This window comes from Phocoena phocoena, chromosome 16, assembly GCF_963924675.1.
Source record: "Phocoena phocoena chromosome 16, mPhoPho1.1, whole genome shotgun sequence".
NCBI classification, from domain to species: Eukaryota; Metazoa; Chordata; class Mammalia; order Artiodactyla; family Phocoenidae; genus Phocoena; species Phocoena phocoena.
The window spans coordinates 67955297-67981752 of NC_089234.1; the positions used below are offsets into that span (position 1 = coordinate 67955297).

The 26456-nt window shown below is 37.7% G+C and overlaps 1 protein-coding gene across 1 annotated transcript in view; it reads right to left on the reverse strand.

The window, feature by feature from the left end:
• Positions 1-26456, reverse strand: part of REEP3 (receptor accessory protein 3) — a 97300-nt gene that overhangs the window by 35242 nt on the left and 35602 nt on the right. Inside the window, exon 2 of the mRNA XM_065894017.1 lies at positions 14674-14746. Coding sequence (XP_065750089.1) covers positions 14674-14746 — 73 coding nt within the window. The remainder of the gene's footprint in view (positions 1-14673; positions 14747-26456) is intronic.

Below are 26456 nucleotides of genomic sequence, written 5' to 3' on the forward strand. Positions count from 1 at the left end.
CCGTGAGCCATGGCCGCTGAGCCTGCGCGTCCGGAGCCTGTGCTCCGCAACGGGAGAGGCCACAACAGTGAGAGGCCCGCATACCGAAAAAAGAAAAAAAAAAAAATTATGTAGATTCCTAGGCCCCATCATCACGTGCAGAGAGAGGGCAGCTAGGTGTTTAAAAGGCAAGCTCCAAAAGTTTTTAATATGTAAGCAGACTTGAGAACATGCACAAAATTCTTGCTACCTGAAATGCGGTCTACAGGCCAGTAGCATTGGCATCATCTGGGCACCTGCCAGAAATGCAGACTCTCAAGCCCAGGCCAGAACTACTAAATCAGAATCTGCATTTTAACAAGATCCCAGGGGGATTCCAATGCTCCTCAAAGTTTGAGAAGCACTGCAGCGGGAGGCTGCTCTGTGTTTTTTCTGAAAATATCACTTAGAAGGAGGTGGTATCATTCATGAAAAGAATGTAAGGAGAGCCTTGGCTTTGGAGAAAAGATGAACTCAGTTTTGCATGATAAGGCTGTTTAGATGTAAACAGCATTGTTTAGATGTAAACAGTTTAAATGTACCCTTTTTTTCATAACACTATTTAGGCACATCATCATTACAAAAAAAAAAAAAAACTGAAAAAAATAGAAGGAACTGAGTCTTTAGCCTACTTCTCAGATTTATAGTCAAACAACATGTCATTGGCAAAAACGTCCTTAATTGGTTCTAATAATTTATTCTGGCAATCTTCTTAAGAAGAATATAACATAATAAAACGGAATTGTTAGATCTTCACTTAAAAGATGTTATTGAAAACCTTTGGAAGTTAATATAATATTTTAAAATAAAATTACTCAACTCAATCTACTTCTGTGACTTTTCAAGACCTTTTGATGAATTTTTCCATTTTACCTGCAGAGTTTGGATCTGTGGTTTAAAAAAAAAAAGGAATCAGTCTATATTTATCCTGACAGACAAGAGATAGACAAAATTTCATATATTTGTATAATTCAATATATTTAAAAATTTTAGTTTTTCAAAAGAACTTCATCTTTTTACAATCTATTACATTTCTGAAGTAACATCTCTCTCATGAGCTTTTAAAATTACATGAGGTTTTCTGAAAGATGTTATTTTTCTTACTTAGCTAAAATCTTCAGGAACAGCTCTAGCTTTTATACTTTTAGGAGGACCCTTCACAGTGTGATGGCAATCTGGCTGACAATCTGATTATTACAGCTGTAGTTGATGAAGCACTATATTACTAAAATTACATAATGGGAAGATGATGTACATATCTGAACATTCCAAAGGTAGATCCTGGTGTTGTGTAAAAGAGGAAACTTCCCTGCTTAAATAATGTAAAATTTAGCTGAAAAGGAAAAATAAAGAATAGGTATATCTTACATTATTAGAAAACATTCCATTTTAATTTTATTTACTTATTTTTTAAAATTAATTTTTATTGGGGTATAGCTGCTTTACAACGTTGTGTTAGCTTCTACTGCACAGCAAAATGAATCAGCCATACATACACATATATCCCCTCCACTTAGGACACTACAGCGCATTAAGTAGAGTTCTCTGTGCTATAGTATGTTCCCATCAGTTGTCTATTTTATAAATAGTATCAATAGTGTATATGTGTCAATCCCAATTCCTCCCACCCCACCCCTTTCCCCCTTCATATCCATACATTTGTTTTTTACATCTGTGTCTCTATTTCTGCTTGGCAGTTAAGGTCAACTATACCATTTTTCTAGATTCTACATATATGTGTTAATACACGATATTTGTTTTTCTCTTTCTGACTTACTTCACTCTGTATGACACTCTCTAGGTCCAAAAAAAATTTATTCTAAAATTTTAGAAAGAACTATGTTATGCATTCATTTAAAGCCCTCCATTATACAGTCTTAATTTTCTGTCACTTAAAGTTTAGCATTGCTTGCTTAAACCCTTTCTTGTTTATTTTGTCAATCCTTTTTCTACTCTTCTCCATACCTTAAGCTATTTCAAGTGTTTATCTTACTAGACTCATTGAAGGGAACAACTCTTAGATATTGTAATTCTCTTGGTTTTGTTTTTATTTTTATTTCTGCTTTTTTACTGCTTTATTCATCCTACTTTCTTTACAGATTCTTTTAATTCTGATATTCTTCTTGCTTTGTGAGTTGAATGTTTCATTATTCTTCCCTCCTGTTCAAAATAAAGGCGTTTAAAGCTATTACATTGAAGAATATAAATTGTAATATGTATTACTGTCATTTTTATTTTTGAATTCGTCTAGTACTGCACTTTTGAACTTCTCTTGTACTCATTATTTCTCCTTTTTGGAACTTATTGGGGGTTTTCTTCAAAGTAGTGAGGTAATGGTTTCTGAACAGATACGGGGGAGGCAGAACACTGGCTGCCTCTGAACACAGTTCCCCTGCAAAGAAGGCGGTGGCAGTTGAGTTCTTTGGTTGCTGTAGCTTTTATGATTTTAAGCTGTTCCATCACTAGGGAGGAGGGTGGAGGTGGCTAGGTCTCCCTCCAATTTACTGCTTAACAACATTTCCTTTAATGGAAACAACGGTTTCTGTCCTTGTTTTTAAAAGTCTATTGCCATTGGCACTACAGTTAGTAAAATTCTTCCTAGATATTAGCAAAAGCCTGACTTAGCCTGTTAGGTTTAAATGTTACCATGAGAGTTTTTTTCTTTCCGTAGGTTTTGCAAAGCATTTGCATTGGAAGCTAGAAAAGGACAAGACAGCTGTGGTTGGCTAGCTCCATCTTAATGTGAAAATTGTTGGAATGCTTTCAATTTACTTCCTAAAGGTCAAGGGGTACTCTAATTCACACACACACACACACACACACACACACACACACACACACACACACACACATACTTTTTTTTTTTTTTTCGGTATGCAGGCCTCTCACTGTTGTGGCCTCTCCCGTTGCAGAGCACAGGCTCCGGAAGCGCAGGCTCAGCGGCCATGGCTCACGGGCCCAGCCACTCTGCGGCATGTGGGATCTTCTCAGACTGGGGCATGAACCCGCGTCCCCTGCATCGGCAGGCGGACTCTCAACCACTGCGCCACCAGGGAAGCCCCCAAGTGATTCTTTTAACTGTCTCAAGTAGAAGCTGTGATTTTATCACAACTTGATTTGTGAACTATAACTCAAAACAAGATATACATGTATTCATTGCATGTCAGCTAAAATTGAATTTTAAAATTGTCGAGGATTGAATAAATGATAATATGTATTACTACTTTAAACCTATCTCCTATGCGAACACATTTTAAAAACCAATGTTAATGGTAAAACAAGTCTTATTTGATATTACAGTATAAATCAACCACAAGTATACCACTCACAAAGTCAATTTGGAAATATGGGTAAAGATAGTAGAATGAGTACACACATTTAATTGCATTCCCCACCACAAATCTCTTTAAAGCAACAGTAAAGTGATTTTCCAAAAACATTTAAGTCCAGAAAAATATAGAAGAGAAGAGAGCATCAACATTTTTGGACCCAAGGAGGAAATGGCTGAGTAGTAACTGACTCAGGAGACCTGAGAAAACAGAATAATAAGTGGACAATGGGAAAAGCTGAGAAGCAGCCCAACTTCACACTGCAGAGCTTCCAAAAGGCTAAAAAATTGGTAACACAATTCTTGGCAAAAAAGGCAAAAGAAGGATGGCTGTAAGGATACCTGTAAGGAGCAGGTGGGCCCCTAGATGTCCTCCCACTTGAACTGTGTGGTGATGCCCCTCCCTCCCCTAGCAGGACCCTGAGGCTTATTCTCTGGAAAGGGTAAATCAGAGGATCGCTGGATTTGCAAATCTCTGGCACAGCTGAGAGTAGGGCTAATAGGAATTAAGTAAAAGTTTATAAAATATTGAGTGCCCCCAACCCTTATTTTCCCACCAGAATCCCAGCAACCAAGTACCTTTCAGAATGGAAGAGTCTTCTCTGAAGAATCTGCCTGGCACAACAGAAAACATCTAAGGATATAGACATTGATAATTTTTTAAGGAAATGATTGTTATGGGTTGAGATGTGTCCCCCAAAAGATATGTTGAAGTCTGTTATAGACTGAATTCTGTCCTTCTAAAATTCACATGTTGAAGCCCTAACCCCCAGAGTAACTGTATTTGGAGACAGGAACTTTAAGGAGGTGATTAAGATTACATGAGGTCATAAGAATGGGGCCCTAATTCAATAGAACTAGTGTCCTTATAAGAAAAGTAAGAGACACCAGAGATCTCTCTCTCCATGCATGCACAGAGGAGAGGTCATATGAGGACACAGAGAGAAGGTCTATAAGCTTCCTTGAGGCGTCACCAAAAACCAATCCTGATGGCACCTTAATCTTGGATTTGCAGCCTACAGAACTGTGAGAAAACAAATTTATGTTGTTGAAGCTATTCGGTGTGTAGCATTTAGTTATGGTAGCCTGAGAAGACTAATACAAAGTTCTAACCCTCAGAATGTGACCTCATTTGGAAATAGGGTCACTGAAGATATAGTTATATATATATAGTTAGTTATATATAGATATAGTTATATATAGTTAGGATGAGGTCATACTGGGGTATGGTAGTCCCTTAACCCAATATGACTGGTGTCCTTAAAAGAGGAAGAAGAGAGACTCAGAGACAAAGACACAGGAGGGGAGAACATCATATGATAATAGAGGCAGAGACTGAAGTGGAGCAGCTGAAAGATAAGGAACACCAAGGATTGTTGGCAACCACCAGAAGCTAGAAACAGGCGAGAAAGGATTCTCAACAGGTTTCAGAGGGAATGTGGCCCTGTCCACATCTAGTCACCAGAACGGTGAGACAATACATTTCTATTGTTTTAAGACACTCAGTTTGTGGCACTTCCTTATGGCAGTCCTAGGAACAATTTTTTTTTTTTTTTTTTTTGCAGTACGCGGGCCTCTCACTGTTGTGGCCTCTCCTGTTGCGGAGCACAGGCTCCGGACGCGCGGGCTCAGCGGCCATGGCTCACGGGCCCAGCCGCTCCGCGGCACGTGGGATCTTCCCAGACCGGGGCACGAACCCGCGTCCCCTGCATTGGCAGGTGGAATCTCAACCACTGCGCCACCAGGGAAGTCCCCTAGGAACAAATTTAATTGCCTAGTCAGATCACCCTGTAGTGAAGATCACATTCAGCAAGCCTCTTCATGGGTATAGGACTTCGAATCAGCTTTTCATTATAATACTCAAATATGAGCAGAGAACCAAGGATCATCCAAAATCTGAGAAAATCATACATGAAAAACAGAGATTGAAACAAACAAAAAAACCAGAACTCAAAGGACAGAGACTGTAGAAAGAACATGTCTAAAAAGTAATCACTCACATCCTCAGACAAAAAGGAAGTTATTTTAAACAAAATAAGAATAGGGCGCTATCGAAAAAGGGAACATTCAGAAAATAAAAGGAGCTCTTAGAAATTAAACACATAAGAGAAGATAAAATTGAGGAACTCTACCATAAAATAGAGCAAAAAAGATAGGAAAGAGAAGAAAAAAAGATCAAAACATTAGAGAATCAGTCCAAGTGGCTTTCTAACTGAGTAAAAGGAATCCCAGATAGAACAAATAGTGAAAATGAAGTGGAGAAAATCAGAAAGAAATAATTTTAACCAAATTTCCAGAGCTGAAAAACAAAGGATTCCCAGATTAAAAGAGACTACTGAGGGTTTAGCAAAATTGATTATAATTGGCTCACACCGAGGCACGTCATCATGAAATTTTAAAACAATGGGGACATAGAAAAGATCCCACAAGCAGGTAAGAATCAGAATGCCTTCAGGCATCTGCACAGCAACACAAGAAGCTAAAAGACAAAATTCTGAAGGAAATTCTGAAGGAACATTATTTCCAGCCTATCATCTCAAAAAAAATCTACCTCTTGGGCTTCCCTGGTGGCGTAGTGGTTGAGAGTCCGCCTGCCGATGCAGGGGACACGGGTTCGTGCCCCGGTCCAGGAAGATCCCACGTGCCGTGGAGAGGCTGGGCCCGTGAGCCATGGCCGCTGAGCCTGCGCATCTGGAGCTCATGCTCCAAAACAAGAGAGGCTGCGACAGTGAGAGGCCCATGCACCGCTATGAAGAGTGGCCCCCACTCGCCACAACTAGAGAAAGCCCACGCACAGAAACGAAGACCCAACACAGCCAAAAATAAATAAATAAATAAAATAATAATAAAAAAAGAGCCAGTCCAGAATAGCTAACGGATGAGAATGCACTGAGAAGAAACTCACACAACTGTCACAGAATTTGAGTCTAAATTTGCAATGAGAACAGAGGATACCAAAGAAGTGAACAAAACAAAACAAAAAAAACAAAGACAATACCAGGGAAAACAAACTATTGGGCAGAAGAATGGTCACAGTAGGATACTACAGGGATCAAAAAAATCTTATATAACAGGTACTGATTTAAATACTTTGTGTTCATTAACTCATATAATCCTCACAACCACCTGAGGAGGTAAGTACTACTACTGTTCTCATTTTCCAGATAAGGAAATTGAGGCATAAAAATAACTTGTTCAGGGACTTCCCTGGTGGTCTAGTGGTTAAGAATCTGCCTTCCAGGGCTTCCCTGGTGGCGCAGTGGTTGAGAGTCCGCCTGCCGATGCAGGGGACACGGGTTTGTGCCCCGGTCTGGGAAGATCCCACATGCCGCGGAGCGGCTGGGCCTGTGAGCCATGGCCACTGAGCCTGCGCGTCCGAAGCCTGTGCCCCGCAATGGGAGAGGCCACAACAGTGAGAGGCCTGCGTACCACAAAAAAGAAAGAAAGAAAAAAAAAAAAAGAATCTTCCTTCCAATGCAGGGGACGTGGGTTCAATCCCTGGTCAGGGAACTGAGATCTCACATAACACGGATAAACTAAGTTTGCGCGCTCTAGAGGCCCGCGTTCCACAACTACTGAGCCTGTGTGCTCTGGAGCCTGCTCGCCACCAAGTAGAGAGAAGCCCGCATGCTGCAATGAAGATCCCGCATGCTGCAACTAAGACCCGATACAGCCAAATAAATAAATAAATAAATAAATAAAAACTTGTTTAAAGATACAGCTAGTAAGGGATAGGGCCAAGATGATAAGACAAGCAGCCTGGTTCTTTATATTCCATTGCTTCTTTCTAACTTAGCCTCAATAATGTAAAGACTGAATACTGATCCAACCCAAATTACAACCTAATGACACTGGGAGGCTACAGGGAAATTATGCAAGTATACAGTGACATTGGGTAACTACTGAATCATCTTTAATAGAAGAAAGTCAACTGACGAGATCCCTCTGAAAAATTAAGAAGCAGCAATATGAGCATGTATTTAGATGTGGAAATAAATACTAAAGGATCTGGATAAAAGAATTCAAAGTAGTTGCCTCTAGAGTCAGAAATAGGGATGAGGAGGGTGGGGAACTGTTGTTTTTCATAATAAGCCTTGGACAACTGTTTGATTTAAAAATTATAAATAAGTACAGCTTTGATAAAAGCAAAAACTAAATTAAAAGTAGATCAGAAAAGAAAATAAACAGATAGGAATGTGGCCCTGACAAAACTAATTTTCAAAAACTTAAAAAAAATCCCCCTTTAATCAGTGAGTTAATCTTTACACTTCCCAAATTATTAAAACCTTTTAATCAAATGAGTATTTTTAATCCAAAATATGAAAAGATGCCTGGGGAGCACTTTTGACAATAAAGTTCTTTACTATGTTTTTTCACTATGTTTTTTCCCTTATAACTAGTAGATAAACTTCTATCTAGTAGACAGAATTAGTAGACAACTTCAGATTTTACCAACTGACAAGAACTGTAGAACTAGCATGTAGCATATTTGTCCACTTTCATATCACCCAAATATTGTCACAAATTAGGTCACTTTCAAAAGCCAAGTCAACAGTGTTTTAGAGGGCCTTTAAAAAAGTAATCTCCCAGGGCTTCCCTGGTGGCACAGTGGTTGAGAGTCTGCCTGCCGATGCAGGGGATATGGGTTCGTGCCCCGGTCCGGGAAGATCCCACATGCTGCAGAGCGGCTGGGCCCGTGAGCCATGGCCGCTGAGCCTGCGCATCCGGAGCCTGTGCTCCACAACGGGAGAGGCCACAGCAGTGAGAGGCCCTCGTACTGGGAAAAAAAAAAAAAAAGTAATCTCCCAGAGTTTTCCCTGTTCTTTGTTCTTGCTCATAGTAAATCTCAGGACCAAATGTCTGATTTTGATTTGTAAGTGCTTTTAGCCAGTCTTTTTCATTGCCACTTTCTCCAACATTCTTAGAGTAAGAACATTGTTTTCCTAGAAAAGTGACAGCAATTATACACGACTTGGAAGTAAACACTCTATTTTCAAGTCATGAGATGGTATAAGCTTGAAAAAATTTGCAAAACCATTCTAATTCTTCAGTGAGTTTACATTTCAATTACTGCAAGACTGAAAGACTTTAAGTAGGCCATATCAGCCACACTATACAGGAAATTATATCCTAGGAAAGCTCCGTTTTAAAAATAGGCAAAGGAAGAAAGGAAGGTTGCCAAAATACACAGCACTTTCCATTTGCTTTGATTTGAATACAGCATCTGTTTTATCAGGTGCAATCTACTATTTGCAGGCTTAAGGGGAATGGTAGTAGTTACGGTTCGAAGAAGTAAATTAATAAAAAATGTTTGCTTTCTGAAAATAATTTTGAAGTAGATATCAGTAGAATTTAGGTAACAACCAAACACGACAAAGTAACTGGGTTTAGGGATAAGTCAGATTGCACTGTGTACTCCTTAACCCAGTAGAATCAAAGCTGAGTAACTAGACTAATCCACTTAAGAAACGTACATGCTCTTGAAACACTATTTAATATTTCTTATATACTTAGAAGTCAACTCTTCTTTCTTTTTTTATTCACTCAATAAAAAAATATTGAGTACCTACTATGTAACATGTACTGTTCTAGGTACAGGAATATAGCAATTAGCAAAGCAACAGAACTCTCTATGGAGCTTATCTGGTGGGGAAGACAAATGCAAACACATATAAAAAATACAATACAGATAGTATAAAAGACTATTAAAAATATAACAGGGGATTTTTAAGAAGGTTAATTTTACTAAGAAACTACCATATACAAAGCAAATTTGGATGGGATTACCATACAAGAGAACTTTGTGAGAAAAGAGTTTTGATAAAACTTCTGTAAGTCAGAGGTAAAATTGGATGACTAAGTTTAGGTGAGACTCAGCAAGAAAATGATATTCAAAATTTTTGTCGGCCAAAAAAAAAAAAAATACACCAGACCATCCAGAAAAAGATTTGCTACCTTTAGTAAAACACTTAAAAAAAAAATTTTTTTTTGTCGGAAGTAAATTTAGGTTGGAAATATTTAAAGAACTGCCAAGACTATACAGAACTTTCAAAAACTTCCCATTCCGTCTTTAACCATTTTGATCACGGTTGATTTAGATGCTTATGGGTCCTGCCCCAGTACTGATTAAGCTGCCTCACTGCTCTTCTTAGAAAATATTCATACAGTTGTGGCCCCTGAAGATCTACCTTGGAATTAATCAGAGGCATATTCACTGGCTGGTTGCGAAAGCTCTTTCAACTTTTTCGTGAAGATAGAATCCTCATTTACTTTTCTAATCTGGTACCGTTCCTGCCTTAATGATCCATGTGACTCTGGGCAAGTTAATTCACTTCACTGAGCCTATAATATTCTAATATTCCTTACTACTTTATAGAGTTGTAGTGAGGGTCAGTGAGATATTGTAGTATGCAGAATAATGTCCCCCACCCCAAAGATGCCCATGTCTTAAGCCCTGGAATCTATGAATATGTCAGGTTGTGTGTTAAAGGAGAAATCAGGCTGGAGTTGGAATTCAGGTTTGCTAATCAGCTGACCCTCAGACTGAGAGAGGAGCCTGGATTACTCAGGTGAATCCAGTGTAGTCACCAGAGGCTGTATAAGTAGAAGAGGAAGGCAGAAGGGAGAACCAGAGTTGGCAGCTTGTTCCTGGCTTTGAAGATGGAGGAATACAGCCATAAGCCAAGGAGTGTGGGCAGCCTATAGAAGTTAGCAAAGATAAGGAAACTGATTTTCCCCTGTAGCCTCACCAAGGAATGTAGCTGTGGATCCATTTCAGATTTTTGACCTCAGAGACTGTAAGAGAATACACTTGTGTTGGTTTAAGCCAGTGCGTGGTAATTGTTATAGTAGCAATTGGAAACAGTAATATACAAAAGTATTTTGAAATTGGTAGGAAATTATATAAATGTAAGATGTTATCTTTCTATATTATATCTGCTTAGTCTCTTCAGCAGACTTGATGGCAGACAACTTGGTCACCAGGAGGTCTCTAGAGCTGTATCAAATTTCCTTGTCAAAAGCAGATTCCTGCCTTTCCTGTTTCAGTGCCTATTTTTGCGATCGCTCTAGCTCTCGTTTAATTTGTGAAGCAGAGTTGATTACCATGCAATAATCAAACCAATGCCAGCCACCTGCCTTTCTAGTTGCCTAGTTTCTCTTCAATTACTCATGATTCTGATATTCCCAAAGGGATGGTTAAGGAAACTTTTTCCAATAATAGCATTTAAGTCTCAGCAGTTACATCTTGGGGTTGAATCCCTTACTGAGGATAGCTTTGAATAGGGGAACACCTGGACATTCTTAGAAGCTTTAGCTTCTTGATGTTCTTTCCAAGATAATTAAGACTTTCAGATACCCTGGTTAATATTGTTCAAAAATGCTAAAAACTTCCTTAAAAAACGGAAAAGAACAGGCTATAGATAAAAAAAAGGCTTTTAAATGACCCTAAAAGTGATATAATAATGCTCTGCGGCTGGAATAGGAAAGAGATACTAGAAATCTTAATGATATAAGGTTAGAAAAAAAAATTCCCTTGTTGATTTTGCTCCATCGCAGTGTCAACAACAAATTGGCCCTTGCCATTGGTACTTGCCAACAACAACAAAAAACTTTTTCCAGATTTGTAATACTGTAGCAAGATTATGTATAGATAATTCTTAACTTTGTTTATGAGTTATTCTGTAAAAGCTGTGCAAGGCAATAGGTGAAGTATATCTCCAAATAAGCATATATGCAGATATGTATGTATATCAGTACATGTCAAGTCTTATAGTTTTTTCATCAGTTTGAATAAGAATGTTAATAGATTCTCTTCCATAGGTTACATTATCTTTAACTTATGAAGCAGAATTAAAATTTCAGGGTTAGGGGGCTTCCCTGGTGGCGCAGTGGTTAAGAATCCGCCTGCCAATGCAGGGGACACAAGTTCAAGCCCTGGTCCAGGAAGATCCCACATGCCGTGGAGCAACTAAGCCTGTGTGCTACAACTACTGAGCCTGTGCTCTAGAGCCTGAGAGCCACAACTACTGAAGCTCGTGTGCCACAACTACTGAAGCCCGTGCGCCTAGAGCCTGTGCTCCGCAACAAGAGAAGCCACCGCAATGAGAAGCCCGCGCACCACAACGAAGAGTAGCCCCGGCTCTCAGCAACTAGAGAAAACCCGCGTGCAGCAGCGAAGACCCAATGCAGCCAAAAATTAAATGAATTAATAAATTAAAAAATTTCAGGGTTAGACCATTCTTATTAATCCCAAATTTATAAAATAATCTAGTAATAAAAATTTATAGACCAATCTAGTAATAAAAATTGAGTGTTGCATTAAGGGATAAAACTCACAAATCCATGTTTTTAAGTCCTTAAAAGTTAACATTAATAAAGTTAAATTGACGCATAGTAAGAAAGACTAATATTTTTATAATGGTTCTTAGACCAATACCTAAATAACACCATATTTTCTGCCCTTTTAGCATTAATTAACACATAACGGGTCTGTTTCTTTTTATTATAATTTGTTATGAATACCTTTATATTTCTTCTTGCTAACTTACCTTTTATCTTAGGAGATGGTTATTTGTGTGCCTGCTGATAATACCCTTATATTATTAAAGCTTCATTTTCAACTTGTACTTAACTTTTTTTCCCAACAAAAACATTGCACATTTGGGAAGGAAGATAGGAGAATACCTCAAGCAGAAATAGGTACACAAAGACACACAGAGGCTTACCAGTTATTGTTTACCCTGGGTGTATAAAACTCTATAGGTAAGATGGACCCAGAGTTGAGAAACATATCACCATGTACTTCAACTATATAATTAATTAGGTTCAGAAAAAGGATCTCATTTAATAACAGTATCATAGACATTTCAAATAAGGATCACTGTTTTGTCCAGTACAATTATTAAGTACTAGCCAGTTGTATACTTCCAGCTCATATTTTCGTGGTGTTTGGAAATGAAGAGCAACTCTTATTTTTATCTTTCAAAAGAGAATTCCAATTAAATTCAAATATGACACCGTAAGGCAAAGTGTTGTCTATGTACTAGCGCCAAGGCTGTGAATTGTTGCTGTTTTGCTTTAAATACAAAATTGTCAGTAATTTCAGGTCTACTGAATCTAATAATAAAAAAAAGTTGGGGGCTTTCCTGGTGGCGCAGTGGTTGAGAGTCCGCCTGCCGATGCAGGGGACACGGGTTCGTGCCCCGGTTCGGGAGGATCCCACATGCCGCGGAGCGGCTGAGCCCGTGAGCCATGGCCGCTGAGCCTGCGCGTCCGGAGCCTGTGCTCCGCAATGGGAGGGGCCGCAACAGTGAGAGGCCTGCGTACCACCAAAAAAAAAATAAAGTTGAGGTTGTATTTCGTATGTTCTTGAGGTTTCGTTTCATTTTTCTAGTAATTATTTTTAAATTTTATTTTAAAAAGTATTTGTCTATGACTTAATGGAAATTATTTAAAAAGAAAACAAAAAGTCCCAAACTGGTCCTATACCACAGGTAGCTTGAGAGCCACTGTTAACTGAAGAAACTTGCTTGTTTCTAAAAACTAAAGTATGTCAGTACCATAAAACAATATTTGAAGAATTTATTTATTAATACATGGCCTTTCAAGCCATTAACAATTACTTTAAATTACTAGGACTTAATGTGGTTCCATCTCTTAAGACTGCACCAATCTTAGATCCAAGAGATAAATATATATATTAAAAGGACAGAAAAATTTCAGAGCTCAACTGAATAACCTCTCTACCTCTGCTAGGTATATTCCACCATTCTAATTAATTTGTGTATACTTTACTTCAAAATTAGTTTTATACAGAAGATAAAAAGTGAATATAAATGTTCAATAGGATGGGTTAGCTATAGAGGTTTCAGAGCCTCCCCCTACTCAAAATACAAGAACAAACTACCCTGAACAAATAGAATAAAGAATATGTTCTCTGGTCATTCAATAAGTTGGATGACAAGGCTACCATCCAAGATCCCTTGTAAAGAACCATGGCTATATATCCAAGAGAACTGAAATTAGATACTCAAACAAAGCCTTGTACACAAATGTTTATAGCAGCACTACTCGTAATACTAAAAAGCTGGAAGCAATGCAGATGTATGTCAATGGATAAATGCAGAAACAAAATGTTCTATGTGCATACAGTTTTACTCAGCCATAAAAAGGAATGAAATAATGATACATGATATAATGTGGATGAATCCTGAAAACATTATCCTAGGTAAAAAGAAGCCAGACACAAAAGGTCACATATTACATGATTCAGTTTATATGAAATACCCAGATTCCATACAAACAAAGCAGACAGGTGGTTGCTAGGGGCTGGGGGGCAGGGGCAGTGTGACAAGTAACTGCTTAACGGGTATGTTGTTTTATTTTGGAGTGATGAAAAATCTTTTGGAAGTAGATAGAAGTAGTGTTTGCACAAGATTGTGAATGTAGTGAATGCCACCAATTGTTCACTATGAAATGGTTAGTTTTATGTTACCTGAATGTCACCTCAATTAAAAAAAGAACCACAGCTACTGATGTGCAGTTCTCAGTGTTGACTGCTTACCCCTGTTGATTTAACCACTCATAAGCTATGCTTTTGCTATTCTCTGAAAATTCCCTTCATCACAAATAGTAAACTTATGCCAGGATTTATAGGTGGGGAAGCCCATTTACCATTGAACATTATGGATAAAATTGGGAGGGAGAACTTACAGAAATGTGTAAATAAATGAATGAATAATAAAGAAAGGAAGAAAATTTTAAAAATTAGTGAAATTAAAAAAAAAACAGTTAAGGAATGGGGAAGAGGAAAGTAAAAGAGAAAAGAGACATTGATGACTGAAGAGGAAATCGTTGCAAATATAGTAGGATTCAAGAAGAAAAAAGATTGTAATTGTCAGTAGTCATGAGGTATCTATGTATTTAAATCAATTAGAAAGGGACAAAGCAACTATGAAGGAAGAAAAAAGGTTTTGGGACCAGAGAGATATTCTTGGTGTACCTATCCATTTACAAGACTAAAAAACAGACAATTTACCAACCTCTTATTTTACTGGGACTTAAAGTCTAAATGAATAAGAGATCCAATTACTCATTTGGGGATCGTACTTATTTAAATGCCAACTGACAGCAAACTATTTTTGAAACTCCACTTTGCAATTGTATTCAAAATTAGTTTTAAAAAAAGACTTAACTTTATTACATTTATATCACATTTTAAACCCAAAACATTATTCCAGCTGTTTCTAAAATAATGGCAGTTTTTCTAGTATTGTATATAATGGATACATTCAACTAGAATTGATCACTCACAAAACTATACTTACATACTCCTTCACATTTTTTGTTTTCACAGCTTTGTATGAATAATATGCAGGATAAAGCATTCCAAACACCAACCTAAAAGTAAAAAGTACAAGAGGACTAATCAAACATAATAATGCTTTTAACAGCTCATGAAAATTTCACCTAATAGAAAAGTAGAAAGTACATGGAGAACATATGACAGTGTAAATGTGTATGAAAACTTTGTGTATAAACTAAATCCACTCAGAAAAGCAAACTAAAAATACAATTTTTGTTAAACAAAAAGATGGTTTCAATATTCTAGGTAGTTTCATGGGAAAAAAAGATTTACTTTTAAAAACTGCCATTTAAAATCTTTTTTACTAATTACAAAAAATATTCTGTAGATCCTTGAACATTTGGAAAATGTACAAAATTGCCAAAAGAATAAAATTTGCCCCAGTGCTACCAGTCAGAAATAACCAGAGGCAACACTTTACTGTATGCAAATCCTACTTTTCATCCATGTGTAGTACACCTAAAACATAAATATAACATGCATGCACACACACATAATTTGGGGTAATGGAAAAAGTGGCCCTTCACTCCATTGGTTTGAGAAGCACTGATTTCTAATTATGACAGTGCTGTGAAACAATACTTGATACATTTATTACAATATATCTTAAAATAACTTAAATATTTTTTTATTGGAGTATAGTTGATTTACAATGTTGTGTTAACTTCAGGTGTACAGCGAAGTGAATCAGTTATACATATACATATATCCACTCTTTTTTAGATTCTTTTCCCATAGAGGTCATTTCAGAGTATTGAGTAGAATTCCCTGTACTGTACACTAGGTCCTTATTAGTTATCTATTTTATATATAGTAGTGGGTATATGTCAATCCCAATCTCTCATTTTATTCCTCCCCCCTTACCCCCCGGTAACCATAAGTTTGTTTTCTACATTTATAACCCTGTTTCTGTTTTGTAGATAAATTCATTTGTACCTTTTTTTTAGATTCCACATATATGTGATATCACATGATATTTGGCTTTCTCTGACTTACTTTACTCAGTATGACAATCTCTAGGTCCATCCATGTTGCTGCAAATGGCATCATTTCCTTCTTTTTTATGGCTCAGTAATATATACACACACACCCCATCTTTATCCATTCTAAAGTAACTCAAAGCATTCATAAAATGACAATCACTAATAGGACTTAATTTAATGCTCTCTGTTACAATTATTTCACCAAATTCCAGATCCAAGAGGGTGTGTGTGTGTGTCAGATATAGAAATGGCATGACACAGTTTATATGGTTTACAATTGGCATTTTCACATAACATCATGGAATTTTTTGTCTTCAAATATTAGTCTACAGTATTAATACCTTCATTACATTCCACATTGAGATTCACATAATTTATTTAAACAGTCCCATATTTATAGGCTTTTGGTTAATTGCCAGATTTTTGCTATTGCACATAATACTGTGAAAAACATTTCTATGCACACTGATATACACTTCCTGGTTGCGATATTGCTGCTTCAAAGAGTACACACATTTCTACTTATTACCAAAAATGCCCTCCAGAGAAGTAGTTCCACTTTGCATTCCTATACATTGCCAATCGTGTGTATCATCATTTAAAAAATGTTTGCCAGCTAAATAGGAGAAAAATAATTGCCTTATATGTTCTAATGTGCATTTCTGAGCACCAGTAAGTATGAGTTTTTCTCAAGTGTTCACTGGGTTTTTTTTTTTTTTTTTTTTTTTTATGCGTTACGCGGGCCTCTCACTGTTGTGGCCTCTCCCGCTGCGGAGGACAGGCTCCGGACGCGCAGGCTCAGCGGCCATGGCTCACGGGCCCAGCCGCTCCGCGGCATGTGGGATCTTCCCAGACCGGGGCACGAACCCGTGTCCCCTGCATCGGCAGGCAGACTCTCAACCACTGCGCCACCAGGGAAGCCCTACACTGGGTTTTTGATACATGAGTGTATGATATTCTGTTGTCTACTTTTCTTTCTTTAATCTATTTTTAAAAAAGAGTATTTTAGCATAGTTTTATTTTTATAGAAAAGTTGGGAAGATGGTATAGATAATTCCCAATACCCTACACTGAGTTACTTCTATCAATAACATCTTGCATCAGTATGGTACATTTATCATAATTAATAAATCATTATTAATATAGTATTAACTAAAGTTCAAACTTTATTCAGATGTCTTTAGTTTTTACCTAGGATCCCAGCCAGGGTAGCATATTATATTTAGTTTTCTTGCCTCCTTAGGTCCTCTTGGCTGTAAGTTTCTCAGACTTTGCTCGGGAAATGATCTCGATGGTTTTTTTATACCATATGTTTCTTGTTTTCTTTTAATTAATTAATTAGGTTGCGCTGGGCCTTAGTTGCGGCTTGCAGGCTCCTTAGTTGCAGCAGATGGCCTCCTTTTAGTTGGGGCTCGCCGGCTCCTTAGTTGTGGCATGCAAACTTTTATTTGAGGCGTGCGTGTGGGATCTGGTTCCCCGACCAGGGATCGAACCCAGGCCCGCTGCATTGGGAGCGCAGAGTCTTAACTGCTGTGCCACCAGGGAAGTCCCTGATGTTGACAGTTTTGAGGAATATGGGCCAACTATGCTGTAGGAAGCCACTCGACTGGCATTTGTCTGATGTTTTTCTCATGATTAGACTGAGGTGTGGGTTTGGGGGAGGAAGATCACAGAGGCTAAGTTCCATCTCATCATATTAAGGGCACATACTATTAGTATCGCTTATCACTGTTGATGTTAACCTTGACTACCAGGCTGAGGTAGTGTGTGTTAGATTTGGTAACTTTAAGCTTACTCCCACCACCTCCATGCTGTAGTCTTTGGAAGAAAGTCACTATGCACAGGGCACGCTTGAGTGGGGAGTTGCCCTCTACCTCCTTGAGAGTGGAGTAGCTATATAAATTATTTGGAATTCTTCTGCACGGGAGATTTGTCTATTCTTCTCCAGTTATTTATTTATTCAATAATGTATTTATGTCAATATGGACTCGTAGGTTTATTTTACACTTTGGATATTGATCCAATAATACTTTATTTTGTTGCTCAAAAGCTTTGAACATTGCAACATCTTTTGGTTAGTTCCTGTGTCCCTTTGACATACCTCCATAATTGTGAGGGATTTTTTCTTTTTTTTTTTTTAGCAATTTGTTACTTTCTGGCACTACACATAATGTGCCAGGCTCATACTGTGTACTTCCGGTCGCATTCCTAGAATCAGCCACTCCTCCAAGAAGCCTCGGTTCCTTTTATTGGATGATGGTATTTAAGACCCAGATCTGGGTGCTAGGTGTGCTCATTGTTACTACAGTGTTGTTGATTTGAGGCCCTTCTTTGTCTATTTTGTATGTTAGCCAATATTTTTCTAGGTTATTGTTATCTTTCATTTTTGTTTATGAAGTTTGCTGAAATACATACTGTATTATGTTTGCTAGGGCTGCCATAATGAAATATCACAGACTGGATGGTTTAAACAACAGATACTTATTTTCTCATAGTTCTGGAGGCTGGAAGTCCAAGGTCAAGGTGTTGGCAAATTTGGTTTCTTCCTGAGGCCTTCCTCCTTGGATTGCAGATGGTCACATTCTCACTGTGTCCTCATGTGGTCATACCTTGGTCCATGTGTGTGTCCTAATCTCTTCTTCTTGTAAGAACACCAATCACATTGGATTCAGGCCCACCCTAAATACCTCATTTTAATTTAACTGCCTCTTTAAAGATCTTATCTCCAAATACAGTCACATTCTGAGATACTGCAGGTTAGGACTTCAACATACAAGTTTTGTGAGGGGGACATAATTCAGCCCTTAACACATACTGTATATTTAAGAACTTTTACATTAAATAAATGTTTCCATTTATATTAAATAAGCATTCTTACACTGAGAGCAAGTAAATATTTATATCTCTATATAAGAGATAAAGAGAGATTTTTTAGTTTACTTACAGATTATTTGGGGGAGGGGGATGGGCTATAAATCCCTGGTGACTTTCTTATCCTTCACAAAGCTGAACCCTGTGTTTGGGGCTCGTGTAACCAGGTTAGAGGAATACCAAGTCTTCTCCTGTTGCGGGTTTTATCCTCACCACCTGGAAGCCACCTGATAAACATTCTCGCCTTACCTAACGATACTACCCTGTGAATACTATTTCACCAGAAGCCAATACCCAGACTCTGGATATGAGATTTTTAGCTGTGCCACAGAGCCTAGGGCTTTTCAGTTTAACACAGGCACCCCACAAGGCACAGAGGCTTTCCAGCTTAGTGACTTCTAAGAAAGCGATTTACCTTAGGACCTGAGGTGTAAACAAGAATACAATTCTCAGGTCTGCTATGTGTTCATCCTCACTGCAGACCTAAGGTATAATCCCAAAGTTAGCCACCACAGTTATAGTTTACATATTCAAGTTAGCCATTTCCATCCACTTTGTATTTCCCTTGAGAATTTGGACACAATCAACATATTATCTTCCATATTCCCATGCAATCAAGTACCGCTGGATTTAAATTCAACATGAGATTCTCCATCACTCTCAGTGTATGGATCTTTGACGCCTCCTTCCCCTGCTACATCGTCCATCCAATCTGTAACTCAGTCCTGTTGGTTCTTCCTTGGTGAGCACCCACACATCCATCCTCTTTTATTTTCATATCAGTGGCCAATGATACATTTAGGCTCTTGCCATCTCATCTGACTTACTGAATGGTTTCCCAACACAGCCTCTGGCTCCAGCGTCAGATCAATCTTCCTAATATTGATCTACTCTACTACCTTGCTTAAAGACTTCAGTAGCTGGCCTCTTCACCCCTTTGCCAACAAGCCCATGTAGAGGCTCATCAGAAGTTATTATGAAAACCACTGCCTTACATAAACCATCTGTTTCAACATGGTTTCCTCAATATGCCTCCTGTATGATATTTCTACTTCAGTCCTGCAGTGTGTGCTTTTGCCTGCAATACCTCCTTCCCTCCTTAGCCTCCCCTCCACTTCTTCCATTTTTTTCTTGCTTAATTAATTCACTTTTTTCCTTCACGATCCCACCCTCCTCCACAGACTTCTAAATTACTTTTATTGTGAATTGTAGAATTTGTCAGGATTAGTCATTTTGCCTTTAGCATATTCTATTTTATTTTTTTAAATATTTATTTATTTATTTTTGGCTGCGCTGGGTCTTCGTTGCTGCATGCAGGCTTTCTCTAGTTGCAGCGAGTGGGGGCTACTCTTCGCTGTGGTGCATGGGCCTCTCATTGCAGTGGCTTCTCTCGTTGCGGAGCACGGGCTCTAGGCGCGTGGGCTTCAGTAGTTGTGGCACGCGGGCTCAGTAGTTGTGGCTCGCGGGCTCCAGAGCACAGGCTCAGTAGTTGTGGCACACGCGCTTAGGTGCTCCACGGCATGAGGGATCTTCCTGGACCAGGGCTCAAACCCATGTCCCCTGCGTTGGCAGGCGGACTCTTAACCACTCTGCTACTGGGGAAGTCCCTAGCATACTCTATTTTAGATCATTTGAATTTTTAATGTATATACAACCGACTTCCAAAATAGATAATTTTCTCACATATAGTGAGGTTTGGTGCTAGTTGATGCTATACATACAGGTGTTTTGCTTTTATTTTTTAACCTCTGTATTGAATAGAAACAGTCAAATGAACAAACACAACGTCCCTAACACCTAACTTCTGTTTAGAGTAGAAAACAATAATGTATTTCATTTGGAACGATGGAAAGATTAAATGTCTTAGTGAATAGTGGGACAATTTTTAAGGACCACCACTGTTAATATTATAATTTATTACGGCTCCAATGTGAATATTACTGGATAATTTATTACTAACATCTGTAATATTTTCTAGGTTATTTTTTGGTTCATTTTCTTTAATATTGGCTTCTGCTGGAGATGTTTGCAACCTGGGAGGTCAGGCATAAAGCCAAAGCATGAGCACACACTGTATAAAATCAAATAAAGTTTATTTTAGAAGGCCACCTACAAGATAAACTTACGGTTTATAAAGGGAGTATTTTCTACAAATAAAACTGACCTATAAATTTGAATATCATTTCAGTTATAGAGGTAGGAAGAAATAGCTACTCATTTACTCTTAGTCTTATTTCTGCCTACAGACGCGAGAACTTTGCCAAAATACTCATAATACCCTTCCCTCCCACTAAGGTAAAGTTGCCTATACGAACACTGGCTGTGTTGAAAAACACTATTTAAAAAAGGAAATAAAATTTATGGGAATGTAGTAGTGAAGACGGTTCTTATATATCATTTTTCACATACGGAAAATACTTGAAATACCTATTTTCTGGACAGATGGTACGACACAATCCATCCTTCACCAAAATTGTTTTAGAGAATTATATCATGTTCAAAGGCAAGTCTAAGAAGCAACGAGTAAAAGTGCTTTCAATACTAGAATTAATGTCATTAAAGCATAAAAGTTAAACATCATTTCATAAAAAATTGATTAACGCTTTTTCCGATTAAGATTTTAAAAAGAACTTGTAGAATTTTTGTAAGATGTAGAAAAGTATAAAAAAGACAATAAAAATCACAAGTAGGGGCTTCCCTAGTGGCGCAGTGGTTGGGAGTCCGCCTGCCGATGCAGGGGACACAGGTTCGTGCCCCGGTCCGGGAGGATCCCACATGCCACGGAGCGGCTGGGCCCGTGAGCCGTGGCCGCTGGGCCTGCGCGTCCGGAGCCTGTGCCCTGCAGCGGCAGAGGGCACAACAGTGAGAGGCCCGCGTACCGCAAAAAAAAAATAAAAATAAAAAAAATCACAAGTAATTCCATTATTGAATAAACCATCTTTCTTTTTGGTAAAGATTATTCCAAATATATATTTATGTATATTTGTTATAATTTTTATCAAACTTTTCACAAGTCTGATATCACTCAAATTCTTTGAAAACCTTAGAAATACATCAATAATAGTTAAATAACAACACTGATCAAGAATTAATTTACATTTAAACAAATTACAAAGCACTAATTCCAAGGATTTAAACTTCCTTTTTTATCTATTATTCTTGTCATTCTTTTAAAAAACATTATGAAAAATGAAGTTATACACAAATAGTATAGTATTAATAAAATAAATCCCCCTATCCCTATCACCTAGTTTTAAGAATCTTTAACAGTGATCCAGTCTTAACATTTTGGTATTATCTTTTCAAGTTTTTTCTATAATCATTTAAAAACATTATTTTGAGATATAACATTTTAAAGACTATTTTAAAAACATGTTCTAATAAATATGTTATAAAATACTAAAAACAATCAATTGACATCTGAGAGCATATAGATTTTTGTCCTGCCCTTCCACTAAATGTTACATTATGAACATTTTCTTATATCTTTAAATATTCTTTAAGAACATCATTTAACAACTATATAGTATAATATTCCTTCATATGAATGAAAATCATACGTTCCTGTATGTGTACTATTTTAATTAATGCTATGATGAACAATCTTTCTCTGATTACTAATAACAGAAATTATTTATCAACATTTTATACTAAGCAGGATGTTAAGCACTTTCTGTATATGACTTCATTTAATTCTCACAATAACACCTAGAGATACGTGCTATTTTCATACCTGTTTTACCAATGAAAAGACTGAGCCTTGGGGCTTCTCTGGTGGCGCAGTGGTTAGGAGTCTGCCTGCCAACACTGGGGACACAGGTTCGGGCCCTGGTCCGGGAGGATCCCACATGCCGCGGAGCAACTGGGCCCATGCGCCACAACTGCTGAGCCTGCGCTCTGGAGCCCGCAAGCCACAACTACTGAGCTCGTCTGCCACAACTACTGAAGCCCGCGCACCTGGAGCCGGTGCTCCGCAGCAGGAGGGGCCACCGCGATGAGAGGCCCGCGCACCACACCGCAGCAAAGAGTGGCCCCCACTCGCCGCAACTAGAGGGGGCCCGCGCGCAGTAGCGAAGACCCAATGCAGCCAAAAATAAATAAATAAATAATAAATAAATACATTAAAAAAAAAAAACAAAAAAACGACTGAGCCTTACAGAAGTTAAGAAATTAATCCGGTGTCCATAACAGCTTACAACTTCATTGGCTAGATTCAAAGCCGGGCACTCTCACTCCAAGATCCACCCTTAAAAATCACTATTTCCCAATGACATTATCCTAGAAGGGGAATAGCTAAGTCAAACGGGCTGAGATTTTGAAGATCTTTGATATATATTGCCAAACTGCTCTTCAGAAAAGTAACATCATCTTATATTCTTACAAGGAATATATAAAATACCCATTTAAGGACTATTTTCTTTAATAAGGTAAAAAAAAAGTCAAACAGGTGAAGTAGAGTAGGAGAGTCAGTAGGCATTTTTTCCAACAGATGAACTGTGTTTTTAAGGTAATATGTGGATTAGAACAATCATGCAGTGTGTAAATTGCTATGAAAAGAGAAAAACTTCCCAAAATATTATAGTTAATGATATTAACATTTAATTTCAGAATTATTTTAATTCCCCCTAAATTGTCTTTAGATTACAAGTTCCTGCTCTAATAATAGAAAAGAATTTACATTGTAGTTTGTTAAAAGGAAGTGTTACAAACAGCTTATTGCTGCTAATAAACTATATAATGCTAATACGTAACGTGACCATGCTCATTGGCACCTGGTGTTACTCATTCAGCAAATTCTCCTCATTCCACTGCATTCAGAATCATGCTCCCAAACAAAAAAAAGTTAATTATGGTGTTCTATTACATTAAAGGACAAACTCAATGAGACGAGAGATTAACTAAAATGGGATAACTAATATTAAAGAAACAAAGCATAGGATGAAAAGTCAGAATGATGAAAGACAGATGTACCAGACTCGTTAGGATTAGTCACAACGAACATAGATACCATGTACACTCTCAAAGAGCAACGTAAAATACAATACTCTCCAGGCCCTCATCAAAGAGTAAAAACAAACTCAACCTGTCTGTAATCCAGTTTACACTAAAGACCAAGACCAGTGAAATGTACATAAAATAGCCTGGCTAAGGATGGCAAACATGAAGAGGTCTCTCTGCTACTCGTTCCTGTGACCAAGAGAGAAATTGCTAGTCACTCACTGCAATCTTTTCTGCTGACCCTGGTCTCCGAATCCTTGTCAACACAGCACCAACATAAGCTCACAACAAAGGACGGAAGCTAAGTGGACTTATTTGCCTATTTTTTTTTTTTTTTGCCATCCTTGTTCTAAACCTTTATTTCTGTAGGCGGTGTCACTCTAAATTTGGATCAAGCTCCACTACCAGATTATATTCCTAAACATGATACCTATCTTCTTTGGGGGAAAATTCATTTTAACTGAGTTGTTTTTTAATATTACATTCTTGTTTTTTTCTTGAAGTATATTATAAGAAACTGCCATGTGAAACCCATGGCTATAAATACAAGGGGAATAGTATTAAGGGCATTGTTTATTCTACTGATATCCCTATATATGAAATTTCATGTGTGAGATTTACTTTGGAATTCAGTACAATGCAATGCTTAGCTTTCTTTGAGAAAATGATGCCCTTCCTTCTGATAAGAATTATATTATTCCTTTCCCCCCGCCCCCACTAATTGCCAGGAAGCTCATAGGCAAAATCTGTTGTTCAATATGATGGGCCTTAAGTTTGGCATATTTATACAGTACTTGTATTCACCAGATTTTTATTTTATATTTTGATTGCTATCTTTCCTAGTCTTAATTCTCTTATTTTTCTTTACATTCTAACATATACATTTGGAAAATGATTTCTCACGTAATTTGAAAGAACATAACAGAGCATAAACAAATAGTTAAAATGCACTGGGCACTGCAATTAAGCACAGAATTCAGCTCTATGGTGCCAGAGAACCAAGAAACGCATTTTTTAGTGTAGGTAGCTGTGACTGAGAACCACCGTTGGTTCCCCAGCTTAGCCACACATGAAAATATTTTGGAGAGCTTCTTTTTAAATACTGTTTTTGTTGTTGTTGCTTAAAACTTTTAACATAGGTAATCTAAAAAATAGAATAAAGTAGAAAATGCAAAGTAAAAGTCTTCTCCCATTTTGAAACAAGCTATTTCCCCACAGAAGCATGGAAACAATTTCTTGGATATCTTACAATCAACTAATTTAAATATATAAAACACATTAGTAGCAAAACAGTAAATACTCAAACTCCTCATTTCCTAATTATTTTATTCCTAACTACTTTGACTACATTTTGCTATGCTCTTGAAGTTATTTACACACTATCTGTACAGTGGAAATACTAAGCATTCTGTGTGTGTCTCCTCCCAGCTCCACATTTGGTGACATCGCACTGGTAGCTTGAAATAGGCTATTATTGTAGGGAGTATTTACATCATGGAAATTAGCAAATGATATGAATCAGTCCCTTTGCCCCAGTCATTAAGCATTCCCAGCACACCACTGCCTATATGTGTTTTAGCCAAGGGAAACTATAGTATGTTTCTATTAGGAGAACAATGAAATACTATATGTAGAAAGAATTCACAGAATTTAGTGAAATCAAAAAGGCCGGCTATTCTGGCAATCAAGTTTATAAAAGGTTTCATGCAAGATGAAGAGAAAGAGGGCAAACGGTTTTTTGCCCTTTATCATAGTTCAATTCTGTTTGAAGATTAGGTCTCTAATATTAACACAGACTCTGGTGAATTTTTAAAATAAAAGCAGAATCTTAAATATTAGGGAATCGGACTTCCCTGGTGGTGCAGTTGTTAAGGATCCATCTGCCAATGCAAGGGACACGGGTTCGAGCCCTGGTCCGGGAAGAGCCTACACCCTGGGGAGCAACTAACCCCATGTGCCACAACTACTGAGCCTGCACTCTACAGCCTGCAAGCCACAACTACTGAGCCCGCATGCCACAACTACTGAAGACTGCACGTCTAGAGCCCGTGCTACACAACAGGAGAAGCCACCACAATGAGAAGCCCACACACCTCAACGAAGAGTAGCCCCTGCTCTCCGCAACTAGAGAAAGCCTGCGTGCAGCAACGAAGACCCAACGCAGCCAAAAAAAAAAAAAAAAAAAAAAAAAAAAAAAAAAATAAATAAATAAATAAATAAAATATTAGGGAATCCTAGAAATCCTATTGTATAACAGTAGTTTTCTGAAGTTTTTCAAAGCAGTATTCTCCCCCCAGAGGAAATCTTTCTTAGGATCATCAAAAAATAAGAGATGAATGCAAATAAATAAGAGACAAATGCAATTAAGTTGTCCTTAGAGAATTTAGCTTCCATGATTGTAGAATCCTCTGAGGAATCCTAAACCCTTGAGAACTACTTGAAAAGCATCCTCTATAAATGGCTTAGAAGCTTGCAAATCTGTCTGTATATAGAAATCAACTGGGAATGAGAATCTTTGGAAGTGGGGCCCAAGAATTTGAATTTCTGAATTCTGCATCTTCAACAAACTAAGGTGTGACAACATTAGGTTACTTTAGTCTTGGATTAAAACTGATTATGATTAAGCAAATGTTGTCTATATGCTAAGCTCTAACTATTTTTAGAAGTAATGTGACTATAGGTTATCTTGACTTTTGTCAAACTCTGTCTTTACTTAAATTCTAAAATAAATGTTAGAGATCATAAGGGAAAAGAGTTGTACAGAGTAAAGTGGCAAAAATTAATAAATCTTTGAAAATAATAAATTTGTGCCTGTTTAAGGCTAAATGATTACAACTGGTACAAGGTCTGGTGATAACCCATGTATCTGTGTATATTCTTTCTAAATGAATCA